This window comes from Podarcis gaigeae, assembly GCF_964106915.1.
Source record: "Podarcis gaigeae genome assembly, chromosome: 7".
NCBI lineage: Eukaryota > Metazoa > Chordata > Lepidosauria > Squamata > Lacertidae > Podarcis > Podarcis gaigeae.
Window position 1 is genome coordinate 48,857,197 of NC_139683.1, and position 26,814 is coordinate 48,884,010.

Consider the following 26,814-nt stretch of genomic DNA (forward strand, 5'->3'; position numbering starts at 1 on the left):
GAAATGCAGAAAAGTGCAGGTAGTGATAATTACATTATTAGCAAGTGGCCTTTCACAAAAAGCCAGTTTATGTTAATAACACAGACATCCTGGTATTGGTAAACCAATTAACACATCAAGCGTGTTAAAAATCTATTGTGCCAATTCACTTTACAAGTGATAGCACTGAAGTTCTTGATGATGTGCTATCTGTATGGGCAATTTAAAGTAAGCTGCAGAATGTCCTGGGAGGTTTAAATGCCACTCCATTGATTTTATATATATATATATCCATCCATTTCTGCTATCAGGAAAGCTTTTACACCTTACGTTATTATGCATTTATATTTTCAATTTTGTTAATGGAAAATGTTTTTAAAACTGCTACTGCTGTTGCTACTTCAAGATATGTTTGTATACTCTTTTTTGAATAGGTAGCCAAAGATGTATCCGTTAGGCTGCACCATGAACTGGAGAATGTGGAAGAGAAACGAGTTAAAGCAGAGGATGAAAATGAAATCCTTCGTCAACAAATCATTGAGATGGAAATATCGAAACAGGCACTGCAAAATGAGCTGGATAGATTGAAAGAGGTAAGTAGCAACTGATGACAGATAACTAATGAGAGGCTTGCTAGTAAAAGAAATCTGAAATACATTTAAACAAAACTCACTAATAATAGAATTCCAGTCAACAAAACACCTGTCACTTTATACCTGTCAGTGACAGCATCTCCCAACTTGGTTTTTTGCTTTGTCCAATAGCATCTATGTTCTAGAAATCCATTGTTTCTGACTCAGAGAGCCTCTTGTGTATCAGAGGGCTACATGCTTCTTGGCTTCATCTGAGATCTTATTTCTCCCAACCACCAAGCATATTATTGGTGCCGTTAGTGCGTTGTGTGAATGGGTTGTCCTTACTATATAGGAATTTGTTTCTATAATGCTTTTCTCACATTTGAAAGTTATTCGTCATATTTAATGTTCCTGTGGGAGGACTGAATACATCTGGAGGATTTAAATCAGAGATGTTAATTGAGACATGTGCGACTAAGCTTCTGTTTAATACCTCATTGAAATCTGGGGTGGGGGATGCTGCCAAGCAATAGAGAACTGGCTTTATGTACAAGTAAGAGTTTGTATTAGAGAATTATTTACATTGTACATCCACCCATAGAGTACTTGTTCTTTTATTTGGTATCTAAATAGCTATTATAATTACATTAAATTCTACAAAGGGATGATTGCATGACTGGATGAAAGAAAATGAAATCCAAGCACAGTTTCTTGTCATTACATAGTCTTGTATGGTATAGCATCCTTCTTCTTGTGCCAGCACAGATTGTTTTGGCAAATACAGTCTTGGGTTATTTTAAAACCAGATTGGCATGGGACATTTAGACACACTCAAAAACTAGCCGTGAGTTATTTATTTTAATCTTTCAAACAATACTTATGAGAAGTAGCATGTTGCTGTTTTCTATTTTATAAATTGGGCAAAACATACTTAATTTCTTTGTGCATTATGCTTATAAGAAAAGGTGGGTTTTGCTGAAGCTCTTGATCAATAGACCTGAATATGCTTAGTTAGTTTATTTGAAAAAAATTCCTGCCTCTAAACTTTAACTTCCAGGGAGTGTACAACATAATTAAAATCTATATAATAAGCCGAATAAACAAACCAACAACAGGAGAGTCAGCAGTTACAGTCAACACAATAAAGCTTTTTAAAAGACATAAGAACAGCAGAACAAATATTTATAACACCAGTAAAAATACACTTAAAATTTTCCATAAACAGCCCTGAACTCAGCTGATATTCATTAAAAATGATTATGGACAGAGGGAGGTCCTTAATAATTCAGGCACCACAACTGAAAAGGCCCTGTATCCTGTCACCTCCTATGTCACATTCAAAGGTGGGGATATTCTTAACAAGGCATCTGATGAAGATCTTAATAAAGGACAGGTTCAGATGAAATCCATATTGATAGCTCAGTTGGCAGAGCATGAGACTCTTAATCTCAGGCTCATGGGTTCAAGCCCCACATTGGGCAAAAGATTCCTGCATTGCAGGGGGCTGGACTAGATGACCCTTGTGGTCTCTTCTAACTCTACAGTTCTATGATTCTATGTCTTTGTCAACTGTTTGCCTACTGTTCCATAGCAATATATTTATTATTAACCACACTTTGGGCAGCTTATATGGCAGGAAAGAAAATATGACCAAAACAAGAAGAATTGTTGTATTCACTTAGTAATAAAATGTAAAATATTTTTTTTATGTAAAAAGCAACATATGTGAGTCTGTAAAATGAAGCACTTATATAAAACCAGGGAATGGAGGAACTGAAATATAGAACTTACATGTTTGATTTCCAAAGGCATTTGTCAAAGAAGGTGAGTGACACAGTACAGAAACCAGTGTTATTCATACTTTATTTTAGTTGTTATATTGCCAAGGCACATTTGTGCCTGCTGTGACACTGAAGGTTGTTCACAAAAGGTAAAAATATCTAGCACAAAAATGCAACAATAAAAACAATAAGGAGCAAATGAAAACTAGGCATATAGATGGATGAAACTATAAAAGCTTGACTGTGCAGAACAATAACAGATAAGCAATCACATTTACATGATTACCTAGTAACTAATACAATCAAGAGAAAGCTCAGGTGAAGAGGAGAGCCTTCATCTGGCATCTAATAAAATAATAAAGTACGTGTTGGGCACATCTACCAAGGGAGGGAGTTTCACAGTTGGAGTCCAACTGCTGAGGTAGCCCTGATAGATCACTACTTATCCTCTGAAGGCGGTGAAAAGTAGGGACAGGCTTCCCATAATTAGCTCAGCTGCTGGGCTGGTTTGTATGGGAAGAAATCAGTATTCCAAATACATTTACTCTGGACTGTTTGGGGCTTTAAATGTTAAAAAAAATAGTAAGTTGAATTATGTCTATGGTTAAACTGGAAAACAGTGAAGCTTTCTTAATGCAATATGTTCATTGTGACATGACTGGCTGTACTTCTACTTAGTTTCCAGATGGTAGTCTTGGAGTTGGATCCAGAAAACTGTTCAAGCACAATCTGTCAGTTTCCGACAGCACAATGACTTATTGACATGGAGAGGTCTCTGTGGGGAGTGATGTGCAGTGAGCTGTAGAGCCGCTAGGTTTAGATACAGTAAACAAGGAATTTGTATCATATGTTTCTTGAGAATTCTTATATACCACTGTATGGTCCTGAGAGGTTCTCTAATGGCTTACAGAATATTTTCATAATAAAAATCACTTTTAATTACATACGGCAGGCATGTCCAACCAGTAGATTGTGATCTACTAGTAGATCCCTGGCTGATCCTAGTAGATTGCAGGACCCTTGTCAATTTGTGGGATTAAATAAAGTTAAACAAATAAAAGCCGAAGAACTCTGGGCCATCCTGCCCCCCCAAAAGCTCAACAACTCTGGCCAATCCACCCACCCACCCCATGCACGCTCCTCCTCCCTCCAATGACAATGGGTAGACCACTGCCAGGATATTTTATACTGGGAGTAGATCGCAGTCTCTTGGGAGTTGGACGTGCCTGACATATGGTATCAGGAACAGAATTAACATTGTGAACCTATTCTGCAGAGTCTATTTAAGTGGCATTTCCAGCCCTCATTCTTGTTCTATAGTAATTAGCAATTCATTGTCACGTGCTGGAGCAGAAAGTGGCCACATGAATCTGTTCCTGTGCACGGTACTGTAAACTTGTGGATAAGAAAAATGACTGTACAGTGGTACCTCAGGTTAAGTACTTAATTCATTCCAGAGGTCCGTTCTTAACCTGAAACTGTTCTTAACCTGAAACACCACTTTAGCTAATGGGGCCTCCCGCGCCGCCAGAGCACTATTTCTGTTCTTATCGTTAAGCAAATTTCTTAACCCAAGGTACTATTTCTGGGTTAGCGGAGTCTGTAACCTGAAGCGTATGTAACCTGAAGCGTATGTAACCCAAAGTACCACTGTACTTCTTCCCACCATTGGGTTGTTGTTGGAATTAGTGAGAGAGAGATTATAAAACTTTGACTAAATTTGTTCTTTCTTTCAAAGTCACATGTTCTGCAGAACATATAATGTAGAATGTGTGACTGCATACAAGAATGGCCTAGTTAACCCAGTGCCCAACACATCCACAGTTGTAAGGGGAGAGCAGCAAATGAAGGTAGTCCTGAACCATCACTTGGCATTAGCCAACCTACTTCTCTCAGGTTTTAGAGAGGCTGGGCTTTTCACCCTCATTTTTGCAGCCAGTTCCTGACCTTCGGGCACAGATAATCTGAAAATCAGATAAACTGTTTCCAGATAATCAGGAACTCACTGTAATTGAAAGATGCTATTTCCCTCCAGGATTATTTCAGAGATGCAGAGCTGTGAAATAACCATGTTAGGCATGCAGGGATAAAAACTAATATTTCGTAGCCTTAGAGGGATCAGAGAAAGATTCCTTTCAAGGACTATTCAGTAATGTTTTTATAATAATAATTAAGAAACCCTTCAACTTTTGCTGTATATAGTATATGCAGAGGTGCTCTTGATAGATTTGCCCAAATACTTCTTTTATAATAAACAGGTGATTCATTCCTCTCAAAGTTACTATGTTTTTAGTCACTGATACACATCAGTATTGTAATGAAAATCAATAATGTACATTTTTGATGAAAACAGTTTAGAAGTTTTTATGATTAAACAGTATACAAAGTTTATTAAATAAAGAAAAAATGCATACCTACAGCAATTCTGTGATAGGTAGGGTTGTGTCAACAAGAAGGGTTGTCCTTTTGCCTTCTGAAAAGGGAGGTGAGTTGTTTCCTCCCCCCCAAAATTTTTTTTTGATTTGATTTTCATAATTTTATGGAAGGAAAAGAAAATACAGTGTAACAACAAATAGCACACCACAGTTATCCCCCCTTCCTCTCCTGCAGTTTTGCCAAGTGATTTGGAGATATTTACACTTGTTGGTTTTTGTTTTATTTGTTTTGTTCTGAACTACCCCTTCTTTCATTTGTGCCAGTGTAGATTTGGACCCTTCAATGTGCATCCTGCTAAAAGATATCAAGAAACCTTGCACAGGATTCAACAATTCCTTTTCAGTATGCAGTGGAATTAGTTGACTGTGTAGTAAGGGAAGGAAGAAGGGCCCTTCCAAGGTTTATTCCACTAACGGGAGCCAGTGTGGTGTAGTGGTTAAGAGCAGTGGACTCGTAATCTGGGTAACCGGGTTCGTGTCCCCGCTCCTCCACATGCAGCTGCTGGGTGACCTTGGGCTAGTCACACTTCTCTGAAGTCTCTCAGCCCCACTCACCCCACAGAGTGTTTGTTGTGGGGGAGGAAGGGAAAGGAGAATGTTAGCCGCTTTGAGACTCCTTCGGGTAGTGATAAAGCGGGATATCAAATCCAAACTCTTCTTCTTCTAACACTACAAGGTGATCTGAAGTCTTCTCTATTTCCAGGCTCTCTAGCTCTTCTTGGGGCCCCTTTTTGAGTGTGCTCTGCACACAAGCTTCTCTGAATTCCATCTCTGAACTTTGTTTCAAACAGCTCTCCTCTTGGTGCATTTTTACACATGCAGATAATCTCAGTTTTGCAATACTGCTTCTGGCTATTTCTCAGTTGCTGCATGCATGGTTGAATATTGTTGGCACATCAGGAGCTCACCAACAGATGAACGCATTCTATTCTGTGACCAGAAGGTTTATGAGATCACAAATTGGCAAGCAGGAAGTCAAGTAACTGGTTGCTGATGAGAATTTGGTGATCAGAATTACTCGACATTTTGCAGTTTGTTCGTTTTTCTATATTGTGCAATATATACTACATGAGCCGCATTGTGCTCTTATAACAGGACTTTCCTCTCCTCTCCTCTCCTCTCCCCTCCCTGTGTGCTCCCAAAACCTGCTCCAGAGGGTCCATCAACCTGCATGGCCAGTGGTCAGGAATGGGATAATAATAAAAAAATAATAGAATTAATTAATTATACCCCGCCCATCTGGCTGGGTTTCCCCAGTCACTCTGGGTAGCTTCCAACAAAATATTAAAATACAATAGTCCATCAAACATTAAAAGCTTCCCTAAACAGGGCTGCCTTCAGATGTCTTCTAAAAGTCTGGTAGTTGTTTTTCTTTTTGACATCTGGTGGGAGGGCGTTTCACAGGGCAGGTGCCACTACCAAGAAGGCCCTCTGCCTGGTTCCCTGTAACTTGGCTTCTCACAGTGAGGGAACCGCAAGAAGGCCCTCGGCGCTGGACCTCAGTGTCGGGGCAGAATGATATATCCATTGTATAGTTTAGCTCCTCATCTATGCTCAGGGATTCTGGATTTGGATCTAGCAGTTGCAAGTTAAACCTGATAATGTTGGAGACAGAATATTGTTGGCAATAATCCATTCTTCAAATACTGCTGGCCAGTGAAAAGTGGAAGTGGGCTATTCCTACTCAGCATTCCACAAAAGCACTGAAAATATCTGGAGCTTGTTTCTGTTTCCTCAGTAAAGCTGCTGTATTTTTTTGCAGCTGCCTAGGGTGTGTGTTGGTGTATTCTTTGTCTGGCCAGGAAACTTTGAGCCAAGCAAAGAGAAAAAGGCAAACAGTGCAATGGCAGAGTTCAAGCTGCTTTAGAAAGGGTAGCCCTGTTGAAAGAGACAAAGCATGCGGAGGATTAGGAATTGGGTAGCAGCTGCAGAATGATTTGACATGAATGTTATAAAACAGTTTAGCAAGAAATGAATGAGATTGTGTAACTAGTAAGAAAGGAGGATTTATTTTATGTGCAACAGCCGTATTGAGCAGCTGATGATCCCACTTTTATGGGGGAGGGGATATGAAAGTGTAAGGGTCAGCAGGAGAGCGGCATAAAAATCTATGTGGTTAGAAACTGTTGTAAATGCTTTTATGTATTATCAATTTAGAAGTGAAATATGATGAACACAAGCAGTGAAGTTTAATCTCAATTGAGCAGCTCACCACTCTGCACTTCATCTCACCATTAATGCACACACACGTTAAATAACTTTCCAACATGGAACTTTGTTGACTCTTTTCCTGGTCATATTAACCAAAAGAAAGAGGTGTGATCAGTCTTAAGGAAGCAGAGGCTACAGTAGAAACTCTTGTCTGCACCTCTTTCCAGCTGCAGCCCAAAGTCCTGCGTGAGGTTTTTCCTTTTAGAACAGCAGTGCTGCAGACAGAAGGAGTGTTGTTCCCATAGAACAAACCTCTTTACTAATCAGTTTAATGAAGATGGATGTTGCCTGTGTGCAACATGGTACCGCCACTTGTTGCTTTTGTAAGCTGTCATTCTAAACAAATACAGCAGCCCTGTCTTCTAGATGACATGACTCTTATCTTGCAACACAAACTTAGTTTTAATATTTTTCATAATATGTCTTTGAAAATTATTTCTGAGTGTTGAAGTATATATCACATTTTTATGTTGCTTTGCTACAGCTTGCCAGATTAAACGATCCCCCTTCCCCTCCATGCATGTTGTTCTAGGGTTCTTCTGAACCTCCCCTAAGCCAATTTGAGGGGCAGTGGGGGGAGAATGAGGAAGTCTCATTGCTCTAGCTGCAGACGCCCTTACATGGGCTTCTGTTATTAGGACTAATTAGCTGAAACCAGCCCCAGGAACCTGAAGACCACGCGGACATTTCAAATTGAAGATCCAAAGGGTTGTGTAGGGGGGGGCAGAGGACCCAGAGGCAACAGTTCAGGAATCTGCTTTACAATGTTTTTAGCAGAGCATTTTTTGTTAAAGGCTTGTTCTCACAGTTAGTGAACTTTAGCAAGTGAGGGGGCGATTGCTTTTATATCACATTTCTATACAGTTGCATCCCTGAAGCATCTGGAAATGATTTTTCATGGGAAAATGATTTTGATTTGAGTCAAAGGTGGTGAGAAATGCTACCTCTCCAATAATTTTAAAAATGTTTTTATCAACTGTATAAGCCTGATTCTGCTTTCTTGGCCATTTCTCAAATGCACCAGAATATTGTTTCCCTCTTCTTGTTACTTGAATGAAAAGCAGTAGGTCAGCACAAAGCCTTAAAAGTATGTACCAGCTATTACCTTCTTTTCTTTTACTGAAAGAATAACTTGAGGGGGAGAGTATATGTTTTTATAAACATAAAAGTGTGTGCTGGAGCCCTTTATTTGGAGGGAGGGTAGACACAGTTGGCAACAAATACTTGGCATTCTTAGCTGCCGGAGTCTCTTAAGCATTTTCTACTCCCACATGGAGTGGATGCCAGATTTATAAAGAAATTAATACTTTATAATGGAATGGATAAAGGTGCTCATATCAAACTTCTTAGGGGGTTTTCCATACCAGATGGTTGAAAGCAAATGCAAAGTCATTATTTTAGCACCTATATTGATATTTGTTCTGGTACAAATCTAGAGTTCCCATGAGTGGAGCTCCACTCATAGAATGCTTCCACATGAGGAAAGGTTGGAGCCAATCTTCACTAAACCCTCTGTCATCCTGCAGCATCTTGAAAAGTTGTCCATTATGGGACTCTCTAGAACGTTGTGGGAGGTGATATTAGGAGCAGGGCCACAGTAAATCAGTGGACATTGGCTGTCCCCCCCCCCAACTTTTCCAGTAAGAGCCTGCCCTGAATATCCACCCTTTCCACCAATGGAAAGAGTAGGGATGGTGGAGAAATTTGATTCAGTTGTCACTTAAAGGAATGGCATTCTCCTTTTTGTATCACATGTGAAACATGTAAGTCAGTCTTGGAAAACCATTCATGTATCTTGCTAGAAATGCTAAGAGTTTAAAGGCATAACGTCTGTGGTTCTAAACAGTGTAAGCCCGATAGATTTCCTTTTATTTTAATGAAATGTAAATTATGTGTCAATATTACATAATGAATGATAAACACGAAGCTTAATTCAATTAGATGTGTGCATAAAAAAGTCATTTTGTTACTCCATTCATTTTCATTAATTGCTTCATTGTTCACTTGTTAGAACTGCATTTGTACCATTTGTTATTGTCACTTCCATTCATTTTCATTTCCCTTTTAAATGAAGGAACCAGATGCTTTTTCTACTGGTTGTAACTTTGGTGCATGTCTGTAAGGTAGCCTTTAGTACAAAGGATTTGCATGGTAGATGAGCAAGCAAGGGACACGATTGAGAGGGGTGGCTGAGAGGACATTAACAGATGTCAGCCAAGCATAAAGGAACCCACAAAAGTTCTAATCTGCAGAGGGGGATGAGAACATTGCAGGCAACTGCCTGAAAGCAGAAAAATCTAGCAAGGCTGTTATTTTCTCTCTCCTCCTTTCCTCAAACATTTTTCTATTTTAGCTGTACAGTAACTCCATGTCTGCAGTCTCAGGAGTACTTCTGCAATGAGAAGCCTGTAGTTCTGAATGTGGCTTGACCGTGTTCTCCATTTCCTGTCCAATGTCTTATGTCTTGAAGATGTGAAGAGTTTTCTTGTGACTCTTTATCACACTGCTAATAACAGTTCTAATAACATTATCTTGTCCTTATTCAGGAAATGAAGAAGGATGATTTTTGTTTACTTCCAATCTTCTGAGAAAATAGTCGCTTGTGCATGACTGCCATAACTTATCTGTAAACCCTTACATAGGAAATACACTTGGGTCTGTATGTCATGGCTGATAAGAGCAAAGACCTCTTAGCAATATGTGGACTTACTGCAGGTTCCAGGAAGTATCCCTGGAAACTGCAAATTTACAAAAATCAGCAAAATTGGCACTGCCGACATGGCTTGCCATACGTCCAGATTCTGCTTATTTCCACCCAGACAATGCTTTCGATCACAGTATTCTGGGTATGTCCTGGAAATTCCACATATGGCAACCCTAAACTAAGCACATGGTGTTCAAAAAGCAACCCAGAATTGAAAAAGTAAGGCAATTTCTCAAAATAATAGCAGCTCTACTTTTCCTCCCTGCTTCCATTGGGTTGTAATTTCCACATTGCAAATGTTTTGGAAGTGATCTAAGCCCTTATGACTCAGACTTTAAAGTCAGTATCTAAGCGCTCAAGTTTAGGAGGGAGTTTGCCTACAGACAAACATTATCTCATTGTGCATATTGTAATATACTGACATCCTCATCTGAAAAATATGAGGTGTGGACTGGTTATCCAGTATGGTGTTTTTTTATATTCCTAAACTTCATGAAGTTCTCCCTGCTACTTACTGTTTAGTGTTGGGCGTTTTACATAGCACAGAAGTGAGGCAGTTGCTGCTGTTGAAAAGCCTTTGCTTTAGACAAAGGTGAAGAGAGGTAGATAATAACTTGCAACACAGACGAAGCGGAGGTCAGGAAAGCCTCAGTAGAACAGCTGAGACATGTGGGCATTTATAAATTGGAGGGAGGGGCTGGCATACCAGTTCCAAACAAAATGTGACAACCAGTGTTTCCCTGGATTATATTGTGGATCTGCATGCCTTCTATTGGCTAGCGCAGGCTCCCTCAAACTCGGCCCTCCAGATGTTTTTGGCCTACAACTGCCATGATTCCTAGCTAGCAGGTCCAGTTATCAGGGATGATGGTAATTGTAGTCTAAAAACATCTGGAGGGCTGAGTTTGAGGGAGCCTGGGCTAGCATGTTAGATTTGGACATGATCCAGGTTTAAATCTCCACTCAGTTATGAACTTCATCAGCTGCATTTCAGGGGTGTTTTGTTGCTAAACTACAGCTTTGAGGCCATTGGAAGGGAGAGCAGGTTAAGGCTTTAGATCTGAGGTAGAGCACATGCTTCACTTTGTGTGTAAAAGGCCCTGTCCAATCCCTGGAATCTCCAGGTAGGGCTGGAGAAGATTCCTGTATGAAACACTAGCGAGATACTGCCAGTCTGTGCTTGATACTGAGCTTGATAGAACAATGGTCTGACATTATAAGGCAGCTTCTTATATTCAGATATACCGTGGTTTGTTTTGCTCAGCCAAAAACAAAAATCATCTTAAAAAGTTGTCTTCCTCCTCCTGAAAAAGTAGGGATATGTTTTAAATATAGACTCCTCGATATCACTTTAATTCAGCCTTCCTCAACAAGAACCTTGGAGATGCTTTGAACTAAAAATTCCATCAGCCTCAGTCAGCATTGCCAGTGGTCAGGGATGATGGCAGTTGTGGTCCAAAACATCTGGAGGTGGACCAGGTGGGGAAAGTGTCTTCTAATGAAGTTAGAACCCGTTTTTTTGTGGTATACGAAGGATTCATGGAGTTGTTCACTCCCTTTGAGGGTAATTCCATGCAGGTCACATGGTAATTTTTCTATACAGTGGTACCTCGGGTTAAGTACTTATTTCGTTCCGGAGGTCTGTTCTTAACCTGAAACTGTTCTTAATCTGAAGCACCACTTTAGCTAATGGGGCCTCCTGCTGCTGCCACGCCGCTGGAGCACGATTTCCGTTCTTATCCTTAAGCAAAGTTCTTAACCTGAAGCACTATTTCTGTGTTAGTGGAGTCTGTAACCGGAAGCATATGTAACCTGAAGCGTATGTAACCCGAGGTACCACTGTATGTTATATGCACATGTCAAAAAGCAATTCCAGCATTGATTTCATGTAGCTTTCCCAGAGATAATGCTTTGAACACTGCCAGTTATAACGCTTTCACAACTTTACCATCAGGGCTGAGGACCCTTTTCAGACTGGCAAACAAATATCTTCATCTTCACAAGCTTCAATGAGCCACGTTTGACAGGTGGATAGGGTCACCCACCTGACAGTTACCTGACATCATAATGACATTGGTTGACAAGAGTGGCTTTGAAGTGCTTTTCTGAGGAAGTCAAATTAAAATATGAAAATACTGAAAAAAATATTAATTTAAAAATATTGTGGTTAGCTTTTCTGGATAAAGTAAAAGTATCTAGCAAAAAACCAGCCCAGGTAAATAGGTAAATGTATTTGAAGTATTAAAAAATTATGAAGAAAGACATAATACAAAAAGGAGGAAGTATAATAAGGCAGCTGGGTTACCAACCATTTGTGGCTTCAAGAGGAATTTTTTTTTTCTAATCTTAGTGTTGCGTAGGAGAAATGTGATTTCTATTTACAAATTAGTGTACATAAAGCTGTACTCAAGCAGAGCCTCACACATTCATCATTGTTTATAGGCTCAGCCTGCCTGTCCCATGTCACCCCTTAAAGCACTTAACCTGCAATAGGCTCACTAAAATAAAAGTTCCATGGCTTCCTTGGTAGCATTCCAAAGTTAATGACTTGAAAAGTGTCATCATGGGAAAGTTTGTAACCTTATGGCTTATTTTTCACTTTACAAAACTATGAGAAATAACCTAAAAAAGACATCTACAGACTCCATTCCTTTGAGTGGGGCCTGCTCAGAACTGTCATTAAAATGTCCTTGTGTTAATGCTCATTCTCATCAGATTTGTTGGGAGCTGCAGTTGTGGCTCCAGCATGGCCATGGCTGGACTGGTCTCCCTTCTTCAGCCTTTGGTGCAGTGGAAGGGTGCACACCTGTCTCCTCTTACCTCACCAACAGCCAGAAGACTCACTTGCAGGGCTCACCAGCCAATCACTGGTGAGCTGAAGTGTCTGGCTAGGGAGCTGTCAAGCAGTGAAAATCATATGCACTATCACCCTAGAAGGTCAAAAACCATTTTGGGATTCAGGAAGGATATCCTTGGATATAGTTAGGAGATGGTTTGCTAAGATCCTTGCAAGAATTTTGCCAGCCGCAGCTAATAAAGAGATCTCTTGATAATTTCCGCAGTCTGTTCTGTCACCTTTTTTTAAAAAAAATATTGATGATTTTGGCATCCTTGAAGTCTGCTGGGATCTCCTCTCTCTCTCATTTTTTTTTAATGAGCTTGTAAGTTCAATTCCGCCCTCTTTGAAGACTTTGGCAGGTAACCCATCAGGTGTGCTGGCTTTGTTGTCTTTGGTTTGGTTAATAGCTGTACACAACTCTCCTAGATTTGGAGATACTGCAAGCTTATCTCTAATTTGTTTTTGTGGGATTTGTGACAGCAGCTATGAGGAAGCTGCGGTTAAGGAGATGCTGGTAATGTTCTTTCCAGCGCAATGCAATACAGTAGTTTCTTTATTTTTTAGAAGAAACTATACCATAGTTTACTGGCCCATAGAAGGTCTTTGTGGCTTTAAAGAAGCCCTGTGCATAATGAGTATTGCTAAGTGCTGGACCTCTTGAACTTTTTTTTATCCATAAGGTGTTCTTTAGTTCTCTGATTCTTCTTTGAACCTCAGCCTTAGCATTGACATAGGGTTTTTTTTCTTAGTGGCACAGTTTCTATCTCTTTGCCAGATCTGAAAGGCCTTCCTTTTCTTGTTGATAATGCGTTCAATCTTACTGCCGACATGTCTAAATTTTTTGAATTAAAAATTGAATTAAAATTCAGTGGCCGCTAGCTATGACGGCTGTGTGTAGCCTCCAGATTCAGAGACTGTATACCTCCAAGTGCCAAATGCTGGGGGAACAACAGCAGGAAAGGCCTGTTTCTGTGTCCTGTTTGTGGGCGTCATGGAGGCATCCGGTTGACTACTGTGGGGATTGGGATGCTGTACTTTTGGTTCTTGCAGAAAGGAAGCACTGCTTGAACCACTTGTTCCTTACTCCAAACTACCATGGCATTCTATGTGGGGTGGAAAGGAAATGGTCTCTCCTACAGAGAACAACTGTAGCTTATTGTCAGCCTACAAGCAGGCCTACATTTGCAGATTTGTGTATGTGGGCAATGTGCCATCCTTTTGACATTTTTAAAAAATGAGCAGGATCCATTTTCTGTTACTGATCTCATACAGGAGACGTCTTGTTGCAGACATGATAAAACTGATGGGTCAATAGAAGCACTATTTCAGTGGTCATTATGTATACACATAATAAATATAGTGTGATCCCTGTTTTCTATGTATGACAGTACATACATGAAATTGTATGTCGAAACTGTTATTTTTCTCTCTGCTTTTAGCACGCACATTAAGAATGTGATAAGGGAACCTATTCCTCAATAATTGCTTTCTCCTGAGGAAGCATATTCTTAAGACACTGTTTTCTGCTTTAGGCAAATGAAATTGAGTTTGAGATACAAAATCCATGAATTCAATTAACACACAATATTGCAGCTCCCTGTCACACACAATTTCCTTTTTTTAGCATACTGTAATTATAAAAAGAGGAAACTGACACATTCTTTCAATGATTTAGGCTACAATCCGGTACTCAGTTACCTCAGCATGAGCTTCACAGAATAAGACATTTACAGAACTGCAGTATTCTTTTTTTAATATATATACATAAAATTCTATTAAGATTACAGATGAGTTTCTCAAAATGTGAGCTTATCTTATTTTGGGTTATTCTGTCAAGTGCCTCTGTGTAAAAATGTTGACTTGTGTTGCACAATCAGACACAAAATCCTAGAACTTTACAATATGAAGACATCACAACAATATATTGCAGATGCAATGATAGTTGAGAAAATTGGTTCTCTCTTTTCTATAAGTGTCGCCAAGCTTCACAAATCCTTGGCTCAAAACTCATGATGCTAAAGTATTGAAAAGCATCTGTGAAACCAAACACTTTCTGTGCCATTTGGCGGCCTTTTATCATATACACAAATGAAACAAGACTGAAAGACAAGCGTTCACTGGTGAATCAGCAAATATGGGTATCATGATGCCACACTGTAAAGGTGGTGTCTCCCCTTCGCATTAACACCCCAGCACAGTCAGCTCGGTATTTACAGTCTTTATTACACATGTACAAGAAACAGGTACCGTTCAGGATTACGCGTCCGAACCCGTTGAGTCAGATTTGGGGAGTGGCTTCCTTCGATTCCCGCGCATCCCTGAGCCCTTCCTCCTCCTGGCTAATCTCTCTTCCGCTTCCTCTGTCTCTGGGTGGTTGAAGGGCTCCACAGCATCCCTGCTCCACCTCTTCTATCACTTGCTCCTCCAAATTCTCCCTGACACACACAGAAGACCTTTTTTTTTACTAGTTGTTGTTTTCATTATATATTGTATTGTATTATATTAATTACTGTATTGCTATATGGACATTCTGGTCTTGTTTAGATGGCAATACATTAAAGGCAGGTAGAACTATATTAGTATTTATTAACCTGTTATAAGGTGGGGAGGGAGGTATGCTTTATGGCATGTTTGCTTCAAATTCTATATTTGCTTTTCGGCTTCATAAAAAGAAAAACGCTTTAAAATGACTACTGATGAGGTGAGCAACACTCCCCACAAGTCCTCATAAAAAACCAACAACCCTCCAATCATACATCCAGCTGTGTGGACAGTAAGGATGGAGCCAACATATTATCTGCACTGACTCTACGCTCAAATATTCAGGGTTTTTTTAGTCTTAGAACCAGCATGGCACCCTGTTTATTAATTGGCACATATTTTTCTTGTAATAGTTTCATTTTTTAATTTCCCCATTTTTGCTCTTCTAAACAAGATATCTTGTTTAGAAAAACTGTGACAATTTTTAGACATTGCTTTTATAAATCCACACACTGCCACCACTTGTATTTTGATGTGTGAGAATGCAGCCAGTTAAACAACAGGATGTAGGCTTGAAGTAGAAAATGTTACTGAATAGAAGACAGAGAGATGGTGGTTAGAACAAGCCTGCAGAAATTAAGTCCTGCCAAACTGAATACAAGTATGCTAGGGAACTTTGAAAAAGAATCCTATTTCACTGAAAACAAAAGTGTCAAGAAAATGTCCTGTTGAGGCATGGTATGACGTAATCTGTGAACACATGGCATAAATTAAACAAAAGCATCAGGAATAAAAGCACCAGGGCCTAGAATTTCCCCTATACTACTTTTTAAAGTCACAACTTATCCACAACTAAGTTCCACATTATATTTGTGCTTTCACATGGCTTAAAAGCCACTTATGGAACTAGAGTGGAATGTCGTGCAACTTTACTGCACATTTCCAGGAGCAAATCCCCCCCCCCAATCCATTTGCAAATGTGGAAATGAGTGCTAAACCTGTACAGTGATACCTCAGGTTACAAACACCTCGGATTACAAATGCTTCGGGTTACATACAACACTAACCCGGAAGTAATACCTCGGGTTACAAACTTTGCCCCAGGATGAGAACGGAAATCGTGAGCCAGCAGCAGCGGGAGGCCCCATTAGCGAAAGCACGCCTCAGGTTAAGAACGGTTTCAGGTTAAGAACAGACCTCCAGAACGAATTAAGTTTGTAACCCGAGGTACCATTGTACTCTGTTCCACTATAGTTTCACTGCATGGTATCGCACTGTCATTCAGGGAATGGCTTTCACATCAATGCAATACTAAAATTAACAGGGAAACATGAAAATGGAATACACTGCTGTGTGCCTGTAGCCCTAGTGTCAGCATCAACCCTAATCTTAGAATGTAGATAAGAGTTTGGGGGCCTGGTTACAGCTCTGGAGCTCAGCAATCAGAAGCTTTTAGGTAGAACCAGAAAACACAATCCTGCTCATTCCATCGACAATCTCATTTTATTTGGCATTATTGTGTGAAATGGACCAAGGAACAGAGGCTATATAACTGTGATGGTGCAATGTCTAGAAAAATCCTAGACCTGCACTACAGTGCCACAAACAAAAATAGGCTTTATCACTAGATTCTATCTTCCTTATCTTCTAGAATCCATTCTCTTAATAGGATTGAACTGCCAAGTCCCAACAGAGTTTATTATCTCTAGAGCAATGACCTAGTGCAGTTAGAGTTGCTGCATGGTAATATTTTGTCATGTTTGGAAAAGATAGTTCCCCTTTCTTATCATTTTGTTGTGTTATACTTATTTTTAGCTTGGAGGTTTATTCCATTTGAAACTATTTATCAGAAAGTGAATTGCATTAAGCTTCTTCAGTAGTTTCATTGCTAGTTATTAAAAAAAAGAAATATACATTTAGGCAAGTGGCTTACTTTTACTGCAGCAACTTTTACCCATCCAGGATATCTCTAATTTGCACCATTTGTCCAATTTTTGTTTCATTATAATTATCAATAAATCAATATAATCCTCCAACAAAGTCTTTAACATTAGATAATTTGCATATAGATTATTTTATGTTCCTTAACTCAAGCCTGTGCTTCCTTAGGCGGTTAGTGTTGCTTTTAATTTCTGATTTTTAGAAGTAGTCACTTTCCTCAGATCATCTTCATGAAATGCCCATTTAGCACAGAGTCTAATCTGCCCCACATTTTTTCATCTGAAATAACTACTACCTCTAGTTCTGTATTGAGTTGAATCCATCTGATATTCTTCTACTGCTGCAGCCATCCATAAGCAGAACAGGCACTGAGATGCTCTTTAGTGTTCCCCCTGCAGCTCCACTCTTCCTATTTTGTTCTTAACGCACCCCCCCCCCCCACACACACACTAAGGAGGGAATGCATGGGTTATACTGGAAGGAAAAATCACCCTGGAGTCCTGTTCTATTGGATTGATAGAAGGCTCTGGTGAATCAGAGTCTTCTGTCAGTGAAGGCACACTAATTGGATACAACCCAATCACTCCTGCAGAAAGTAACACCTGCAGCAATGCATTATGGGCATGCATGGGGAATCTCACATTCACAGAATGCTGAACTAGATGGACCTTCCTTTCAAGAAAATATCAGTCATTCAATCAAGTGGAAAAACACAAAGAACAGCTCACAAGGGTACTTGTTGAGTCGGAGCCAAACCTCTTCTAATATTCGACGCTGGCAACACATTCTAGGAATGGGGAAGGCTCAGCCCTCAAATTGTTACTTTCACAGATATAAACAAATGTTGATTTCTCTGATCAAACAATTAGAGTTACAGTTTTGGCCATGGTGAAATATTCTCTCTGTTACTGGACAGTCCAGCATCATATAAGGTGGAGGACACTGATTTGCCAGAAGTGCATGTGAAAAGGATCCAGGGGTATTAGTAGACCGCAAGCTTAATATGAGTCAACAGTGTGATGCAGCAGCAAAAACCCTCAATGCTATTCTAGACTGCAGCAACAGAAGTATAGTGTCCCAATCAAGGGAAGTCAAAGTCCTGCTCTATTCTGCCATAGTCAGACCACACCTGGAGTACTGTGTCCAGTTCTGGGTACCACAATTTAGGAGAGATATTGACAAGTTGGAATGTGTGCAGATTAGGGTGACCAAGTTGATAAAGGGTTGGGAAACCAAGTATGATGAATGGTTGGGGGAATTGGGTATGTTTATCCTGGGTAAGAGGAGACTGAGAGGAGATATGATAGCCATTTTCAAATCTCTAAAGGGCTGTGACATGGAAGATGGAGGAAACTTGTTTTCTCCTGTTCTGGAGGTTAGATCTCAACCAATGGATTCAAGTTACAAGAAAGAGGATTCTGACAAACCTCAGAAAGAACTTTCTAACAGAGCTGTTCAACAGTGGAACAGACTCCCATGAGAGGTTGTAGAGTCTCCTTCCTTGGAGGTTTTTAATCAGACGATGGATGGCCATCTGTCATGTATTATCTAGTTGAGTGCCCTGCATTGCAGGGGGTTGGACTAGAATTCTGTGATTCTACTTTTAAGGGCCTGATGGTGTCCTCAGAAAATTTTGAAATGCTATATTGATTATTATCTGTCGCCTGTCCTACACACTCACCTCATTTTAGGTGTAAATTGCAGGTATTAAATGTAGTAGTAAATAAGATTAGTAAGGTTTCCAGATGTTCTAGCAATAGATCCTTTTTGAAAACAAGAAGTCCACTTTCTTCCACCCTCTGCTCATGATGTTATGGTGAACCTTCAGAGTGGCATTCTCTTGGGTGCAAGAATTGTCTAGTTTGCTTAGCAGCCAATATATGAGTGTACAAGCATCCTTGTATCCACAAGCATCCTTTTGAACCTGAGTGACTTAACTGAACTGAGTGTACTAACTGAAATCTTACTGGTGTATTTCATAGTGGTTTTTTATTTCCTATCTTTCATAGAAATGTCATTCTTAATAGTCCAAGAAATGCACAGGCATTATTTGCAGTCACAGTACTTAATGGTTCGTAGTAATTGTGGTTGACTAAGGTTCCATTTAATACCCCCCCCCAGCTTTTAAGAATATAAACATTGAATTCCAGTTGGTGAGGTCATCTGCTATACCTTCATCATATCTTAATCCATTTCTGTTTTTACAATCCCATCAGTACATTTTTATTTCTCTCTCCAGTATCACTAATGAAAATATGGCATTAAATAGGATCCAAGGTTGTTCCTTAAGGAACTTGTTCCATTTACTTCTTTCCAACATCTTGAGATAATATATTAATATATTGTGGCTTTTTACATAGTAGTTCTATATAGTCAAAAGGGGGAGGGACCAAAGTCATTATGAGCTATTAACAATTAGATTCAATGTTAAAAACCACATCTTATGTTGTCAAATAGGGATTTATGTAATTACAGGAAATGAAGTAGCAGCCTCAATGCTAACTGAATAATTTTCAGGCAGCTGCAATTATAGCTGTGCTATCTACAATATATTACATAGAACATTTAATCTTCAGGTCACTTTGCATTCATTTGCTATTCACCCATGTCCTTTAAGTATTAGATAGAAAGTCTTTTGTGATGTCCATTTTATAGGTCAGGCCAAGATAATGTGCTTTCATCAGTGCCGTACAGGAGATCATTAGCTTATTTCAGATACTGTAGTTGTTTTCAGGTAGGGCGTTTGTGAATAATATCGGAGGCTCAATAAGGGGAGTGAATACACATGTGTGTACAGTATAACAAAAATGGCAACTGTTATGTAGTGAAGTTTCACCCTGGGCCAGCAGGGGGATACTGTATATAGTTTTCACTCAGGTCCACGTCAGTTATTTCAGGCGGGAACTCTGGGCTGTTGTTGCTACAATGTTGACAGCCGGCTGCCTATAAAAGCAGGCCGGCTGAGCTGTTTGCAGTCAGTTCTATTCCAGCTTACGAAATAAAGAGCTATTTGGAGAAATCGCTGTGTCGTCGGCTATGTCAACCCACAACTTAACAGCAACCAAGGAAGAAGATTTGAGCTCTCTCTTACCACTATTATACTGATCATTTGTAGGTGCTGGAGTCTTAATGTGTTAGTTGCCAGCTCTCTGGCTGATAAATTTGTTACTATGAATGTGTCCAGAGGCTGAATAATGTTAACATGACAGCTGGGGATGCAGGATAATTGACTGGGACCAAACATCAGCAGTAGCAGGTGCAGGGTTTATTCTAAGCTTTTCCCCCCAACTGCTCAAGCCCCCAAACTTTTAGTAAGCCAAAGAAAGAGAAAGGAAAGGAAAGGAGGGGAGGGAAAAAATAATAGATAAAGAGGGAAACAAGAGGCCAGGAAGGTTAGGAAAATAAGACAAAGAACAAGAAAAATGGAGGTGCCTTGGGAAAAACAGGGGAATAAGAGAACGCTTTCCCCATATTATCTGGGGATGAGATTATCTGCCTTTCCTAATTTGAAGTTTGGGTACTGAGACTCCCATCTGATTATAACAACTAATTATAATTGTAGTGATTGGTATTTGCTCTATGTGGGAAAAAATGTTATTCTCCCTGAAAAATATATCGTTTCTGTTTACTGTTATGGTACACTAGGGGTTAATGAAAGCTCTTCACAAAACGGATGCTCAAAAACTGCATATTTTAGTTTGTATATTATTCACCATTTTACCTGGAGTAATGCAAAGAAATAGAGGAAAACAACAGAATGGGAAAAACCAGAGATCTGTTCAATAAAATTGGAGATATGAAAGGAACATTTCGTACAAAGATTACCATAATAAAGGACAAAAGTGGTAAGGACCTAACAGAAGCAGAAGACATCAAGAAGAGGTGGCAAGAATACACAGAGGAATTATACCAGAAATATATGGATGGCTCGTACACCCCAGGTAGTGTGGTTGCTGACCTTGAGCCAGACATCCTGGAGAGTGAAGTCAAATGGGCCTTAGAAAGCACTGCTAATAACAAGGCCAGTGGAAGTGATGATATTCCAGCTGAACTATTGAAAAATTTTAAAAGATGATGCTGTTAAGGTGCTATACTCAATATGCCAGCAAGTTTGGAAAACTCAGCAGTGGCCAGAGGATTGGAGAAGATCAGTCTACATCCCAATCCCAAAGAAGGGCAGTGCCAAAGAATGCTCCATCTACCGTACAATTATGCTCATTTCACATGCTATCAAGGTTATGCTTTAAATTTTACAAGGCAGGCTTAAGCGGTAAGTGGACCAAGAACTCCCAGAAGTGCAAGCTGGATTTAGAAGGGGCAGAGGAACCAGAGACCAAATTGCAAACATGCGCTGGATTATGGAGAAAGCTAGAGAGTTCCAGAAAAACATCTACTTCTGCTTCATTGACTATGCAAAAGCATTTGACTGTGTCAACCACAGCAAACTATGGCAAGTTCTTAAAAAAAAGGGAGTGCCTGATTACCTCATCTGTCTCCTGAGAAATCTCTATGTGGGACAAGAAGCTACAGTTAGAACTGGATTTGGAATAACTGATTGGTTCAAAATTGGGAAAGGAGTACGATAAGGCTGTATATTGTCTCCCTGCTTATTTAACTTATATGTAGAATTCATCATGAGAAAGGCTGGACTGGATGAATCACAAACCAGAATTAAGATTACCAGAAGAAATATCAACAACCTCAGATATGCAGATGACACAACCTTGATGGCAGAAAGTGAGGAGGAATTAAAGAACCTTTTAATAAGGGTGAAAGAGGAGAGCGCAAAATATGGCCTGAAGCTCAACATCAAAAAAACTAAGATCATGGCCACTGGTCCCATCACCTCCTGGCAAATAGAAGGTGAAGAAATGGAGGCAGTGAGAGACTTTACTTTTCTTGGGCTCCATGATCACTGCAGATGGTGACAGAAGTCAAGAAATTAAAAGATGCCTGCTTCTTGGGAGAAAAGCAATGACAAACCTAAATAGCATCTTAAAAAGCAGAGACATCACCTTGCTGACAAATGTCCGTATAGTTAAAGCTATGGTTTTCCCAGTAGTGATGTATAGAAGTGAGAGCTGGACCATAAAGAAGGCTGGTCGCCAAAGAATTGATGCTTTTGAATTATGGTGCTGGAGTAGACTCTTGAGAGTCCCATGGACTGCAAGAAGATCAAACGTATCCATTCTTAAGGAAATCAGCCCTGAGTGCTCCCTGGAAGGACAGGTCCAGAAGCTGAGGCTCCAATACTTTGGCCACCTCATGAGAAGAGAAAATTCCCTGGAAAAGACCCTGATGTTGGGAAAGATTGAGGGCACAAGGAGAAGGGGACGACAGAGGACGAGATGGCTGGACAGTGTTCTTGAAGCTACCAGCATGAGTTTGACCAAACTGTGGGAGGCAGTGGAAGACAGAAGTGGCTGGTGTGCTCTGGTCCATGGGGTCATGAAGAGCAGGACACAACTAAACGACTAAACAACAACAGGGTTCAGGGTACGAAACATAATGACCTTATTCCAGTTTGTCTGGAGACCTTGTCCCTATTGACCTAATTCAGTATGTAAATGCTTCCAAGCCTGAGGGTAAACCTCCTATGTGGCTATTAGTGCCACACTGGCGACCCCTGTCCTAATGTATGAATACTTTGGTTTGCAGTTTTTATTTTCTTTATTAGGGATTTGGCTGCAAGGCACCTGGAACTGCATTTTCTGGCTTGTGTACAGTAACTTTGCTGAACATGCAATGTGTTTGAGGCTGCTCAGCAGTTTTAGAACTCTTTTCATCATAAATATACAGGAGTAAGGAACTGTAGAGCAAACCCAGCATGGCATATCTCTTTTCTTTATGAGTTAGTGGCTGCTGCATTACATCATATTGGGCTTCCATCAATTTTCTGGTGCCATGAATTTTTTGGGAAACAGAGGTTGTCCTAACTGGGATAGATGCAATGTGTAGGCTCTTTGTATCATATCAATGGGACTAGGAAATGTCAGTTGTTTGGGTTTTTTTATAAAAAAAAATGACAAAGAGAACCAATTACACTTTTTTGGAGGGGGGAACCCATCTGTCTTGAGAAACAATGGGGTGCACCTATGGGGGTGAAGTCAAACCCCTTCATTAGCAGCACCAGAGTGACCTCTTTGGGAAACAAGCCTGAGCAGTATGTATGGAGGTCCTGGGCTGCCCAGATGGCAATACCGCCCTCTCAGTCTTGCTGATGTGGTCCAAAGGAAAGCAGAGCAATACATTTGGCTGCAGGAGTTGCTGGAAGGAGGCATACAAGGCACCATCCAACTGTCTCAGGAACTCCACTCTGGATTTCTGTAGAGTTTACTCCTTAGCCTTTTCTTCTCCTGAAGGTATCTCTCAAGGCAGCAGTGATTTAGGATCAGAGTTTTCCTTCTCCTAGATAGACTACCTTCCCAGCCTGACAAGCCCCATCTGCCCCTCACTTCCCTCTACAGCACGTGCAGAAACCACCTTCTTGTCTGTAGGACCCACTATTAGCCTCATTGGGCTCAATCCACCAGAGTCTGTCTTTGCATGCAGGGGATGTCCCTAACTCACTGAGAGCTTGAGACCCATTGGCTACCCTCAACTGGTTTAGCCGGCCAGTTGAAGCTGTTCCTGGGTGTGGCCGCAGTTGTATACTGACAACTTCTAGGAACCACAGGGGAGAGCCAAGGGCAGGGCAGGGACCAAAAGTGGACAAACTAAACCAGAAGGAGCATGACATGTCCCCCACCAGTGATACTACCCATCCCCTAACACCCCATATACCCCAAGTACAGACCATAAAGAAATAATGCTTCAGGCCTGAAAGTTGCCAGAAATACTAGCAATATCAGCATGTGCTATAAGAATAAGAACCCAGCTAGCAGAATGTACTCATATTTTTAACCTGCAGCAACTTTTCATTAATTTCATAACAATACAAAATTATAAATAAATTTACTGCAGATAAACGTACTGCAGTAAAACTGAGTACACAAAACTGCACATGTGCAGGCAAAATATATTTCCAGAAAAGAGGTTGACTGATCCCTGCAACCCCCTTTTGAAATCTAGAAATAATCAACAGTTCACAAAACAATTGGCTTTCAATAGAAAGAATTACCTAGCACAGCACAAAAGAAATATAATGACAAATGCATTCCAGTTTATTGTTTCAGTACAGTTTAAAGAAAATGCTGCATGGTGATTTGTTGCCTTGCTGGGCAGTGTATTTTTTCCTGATAAGTAGTGTGTCATGAACAGTGATTTATATTCAGAATTAACTCCTCCCCATTGCTTACAAAAGAAAAGTACAGAAATTTTAGTGGCATTATTTATGTTCTGGGGTTGCTTAGAGCCCTTTTAAGATGTTTGTTATGTAGCCTCCTCCACCAGAGGCACAGAGGGTGGCAACATGAGAACAGACCTTTTCTGTGGTGGCTTCCTGCTTGTGGAATGCTAAGGGACATACCTTTAGGCACCAAGCAAAAATATTCTCCTTCCGCAAGACACATATTTTTAAAAAGCTTCTCAAGTAGTTGCCTGCTGACTGCTCCATGTAGCTGGCAGGCGGCAAAACAAAACAAACAGAGCAACAAATAGGTGTATCCAAGAACTAGAAAATAAGGTAGAAGCAGGAAAGGTATACTAAAAGGAAGGTAGAAACAGCTCTTTAGGATCCCAGGGATTCTTGTAGCCAGGGTCCAACAACTCATGTCTCAATCACCCATTTAGTTCACCCATTGGCAGCCAGGCTGACTCATTTCACAGAAATTGCTTGGATACCTGCATGTTTTGCTTCATATCTTTTTCTTAGGATGGCTAGCATATTGGGGGGGGGGGCTATTTATGTGCTCCTCTACTTTCCTTTGACCCACTGTTTTTAGAAAAAAATGTCAGGAGATCCTGTCACAAATATCTCATGTCTCGCCTAATTTGGTTCTCAGGGCAACTCCTAGAGTGCTTTCATACTTGAGGGTAGAATAGTTTTTGTGCATCTCTTCCACTATTTATGTTAATGGCTCATGGAAGGTTAAAGCATAAGAGAATGTGGAGCAGAGGCATTTGTGATGCAAATGACCATTCTTGTCAACACAAGTTTTGCATTTGCATCACAAAGCAAACTGAAGCAAGAGCCGCTTGTCTCTCTGCACTTTCTGCGGACACAAGCTCCAGAGTGGAGGAAGCAGCAGCCAGATCTGTAACTGGGGTTTCCTCCCTCATCACTTAGTGCAGACTAGACATAGCATGTGATCACTTCTGGTTGTTGTTCTTTTTTAACCAAAAGCAGCTTGGGGAGGCTGTGAGTTTAAGTGGAAGGTGTGTGTGTGTGTGTGTGTGTGTGTGTGTGTGTACACATATACACTAAATGTTTTTTCATCTTGAGTTTCAGACAGTATTTTCCAGCCTTGCCTGGAGGTGCTGGGGAATGAACCAGGGCCTTTTTGCATGCAAAGAATGCACTCTCTGACACTAAGCTTTTCCCACCCCCTGAGCCTGGTTTGTTGTGTTTTTTTTGCTAGAATTTCCATGGACAATCTATGTGTTTTAAATTTACACAAGAGTGTTCTTGTTTAAGAACGTAAGAGTCAAAACCAAGGACCACCAAGTCTAGGGTTCTTTGCAAGTATCTCCAAAACCAGCGCACACTTCATCTGCTGGAAATTGATCAAACGTCTGTCAGTGGATCACCGTCCACCTTCTGTCAATTTCTGTGACAAGTGGAAGTAAAGCATTGGCATTATGGCTAGTAGCTGTTAACCCTATTTTCAAGCCATCCACATTGGATGTCATCACTGCCTCATGTGCTAGTGAGTTCTGTAGTTTAACTCTACACTGTGTGAAGAAGTGTTTTCTTTTATCTGTCCTGAACATTCCAACTTTCAGCTTATTTGGATGTCCATGTGTTCTAGTGCTTTGAGAGAGGGAGAAAACCTTTTGTGTATATCCCCATGCATAAGTTTGTACTATTTTATCATGTCGCCTCGTAGTCACCTCTTCTCTAAACCGAAAAGTCCCAAATGCTGCAACCTTTCTTCACTCCACCCCCTTGTTCATTTTCGTTGCCCTTTTCTGAACTGTTCCTAACTCAACAATATTTTTTTTCAGGTGAGGTAACCAGCACTGTGCACAATATTCCAAATGTGGTTGCACCACATATTTGTATAACAGCATTATGCTATTGACAAATGTACACTGTCCTCTGGGGTTGACTTATTGGGGTTACCGTATTTTTTCGCTCCATAAGACACACCTGACCATAAGACGCACCTAGTTTTTAGAGGAGGAAAGGGGGAAAGCCCCATTTTGGGGGGGATCAGCTCACACTTGTGCAGCTCCTTTTGCACAGGGGAAAAGCCCCTTTTTTGAGGATCAGCTTAAAGTTGTTGAGCTTTACTTTGGGGTTCAACTCGCAGTTCTGCAGCTTCTTTAGGAAAGGAAAGGAGCCGTTTCTACAGTTTCCAGACAGATCAGCCAGTCACATGTCACTGGGGAAACAAGCAGCCTCCGTCTGCAGAACATTCAACAATGGAGGCCTGGGCAAGGGGGCAGGGCCAGAAAGGAAGCCAGCGATTAACCACATATTCGTTCCATAAGACGCACAGACATTTCCCCTTACTTTTTAGGAAGAAAAATGTGTCTTATGGAGCGAAAAATACAGTATTTCTTAAAGTATGGGCTGGCCAACTCCAGTGGTATGTTCTGCTATCGGACCTTTGACTCTCTCTGTTGCTTTCATAGCAGTGATCATGTTAACATATGGATTTATAAACTTGGCTGTAATCTATCTGTGTTGGAGTATGCTGGGAAAAGAGAGATGGGAAAATGCAACAATCCTGAATTGTTAGACCTGCACAGATTTGTACACTTA

At 40.4% G+C, this 26,814-nt stretch overlaps 1 protein-coding gene and 2 long non-coding RNA genes across 13 annotated transcripts in view; 2 read left to right on the forward strand and 1 right to left on the reverse strand.

Moving 5' to 3' along the window:
- Positions 1–26,814, forward strand: part of MTCL1 (microtubule crosslinking factor 1) — an 89,282-nt gene that overhangs the window by 15,030 nt on the left and 47,438 nt on the right. For all 11 annotated transcript variants that reach the window (XM_083746734.1, XM_083746725.1, XM_083746728.1 and 8 more), the window contains exon 3: positions 414–572. In XM_083746734.1, coding sequence (XP_083602860.1) covers positions 414–572 — 159 coding nt within the window. The remainder of the gene's footprint in view (positions 1–413; positions 573–26,814) is intronic.
- On the forward strand, positions 4,934–5,818 carry LOC310848165. The gene is made up of 2 exons (XR_014566197.1): positions 4,934–5,193; positions 5,447–5,818. It is a non-coding gene; the product is annotated as an uncharacterized lncRNA (long non-coding RNA).
- Positions 14,728–17,364, reverse strand: LOC310848151. Its single transcript, XR_014566181.1, has 2 exons — positions 17,242–17,364; positions 14,728–14,959 (listed from the first exon to the last, which is right to left on the reverse strand). It is a non-coding gene; the product is annotated as an uncharacterized lncRNA (long non-coding RNA).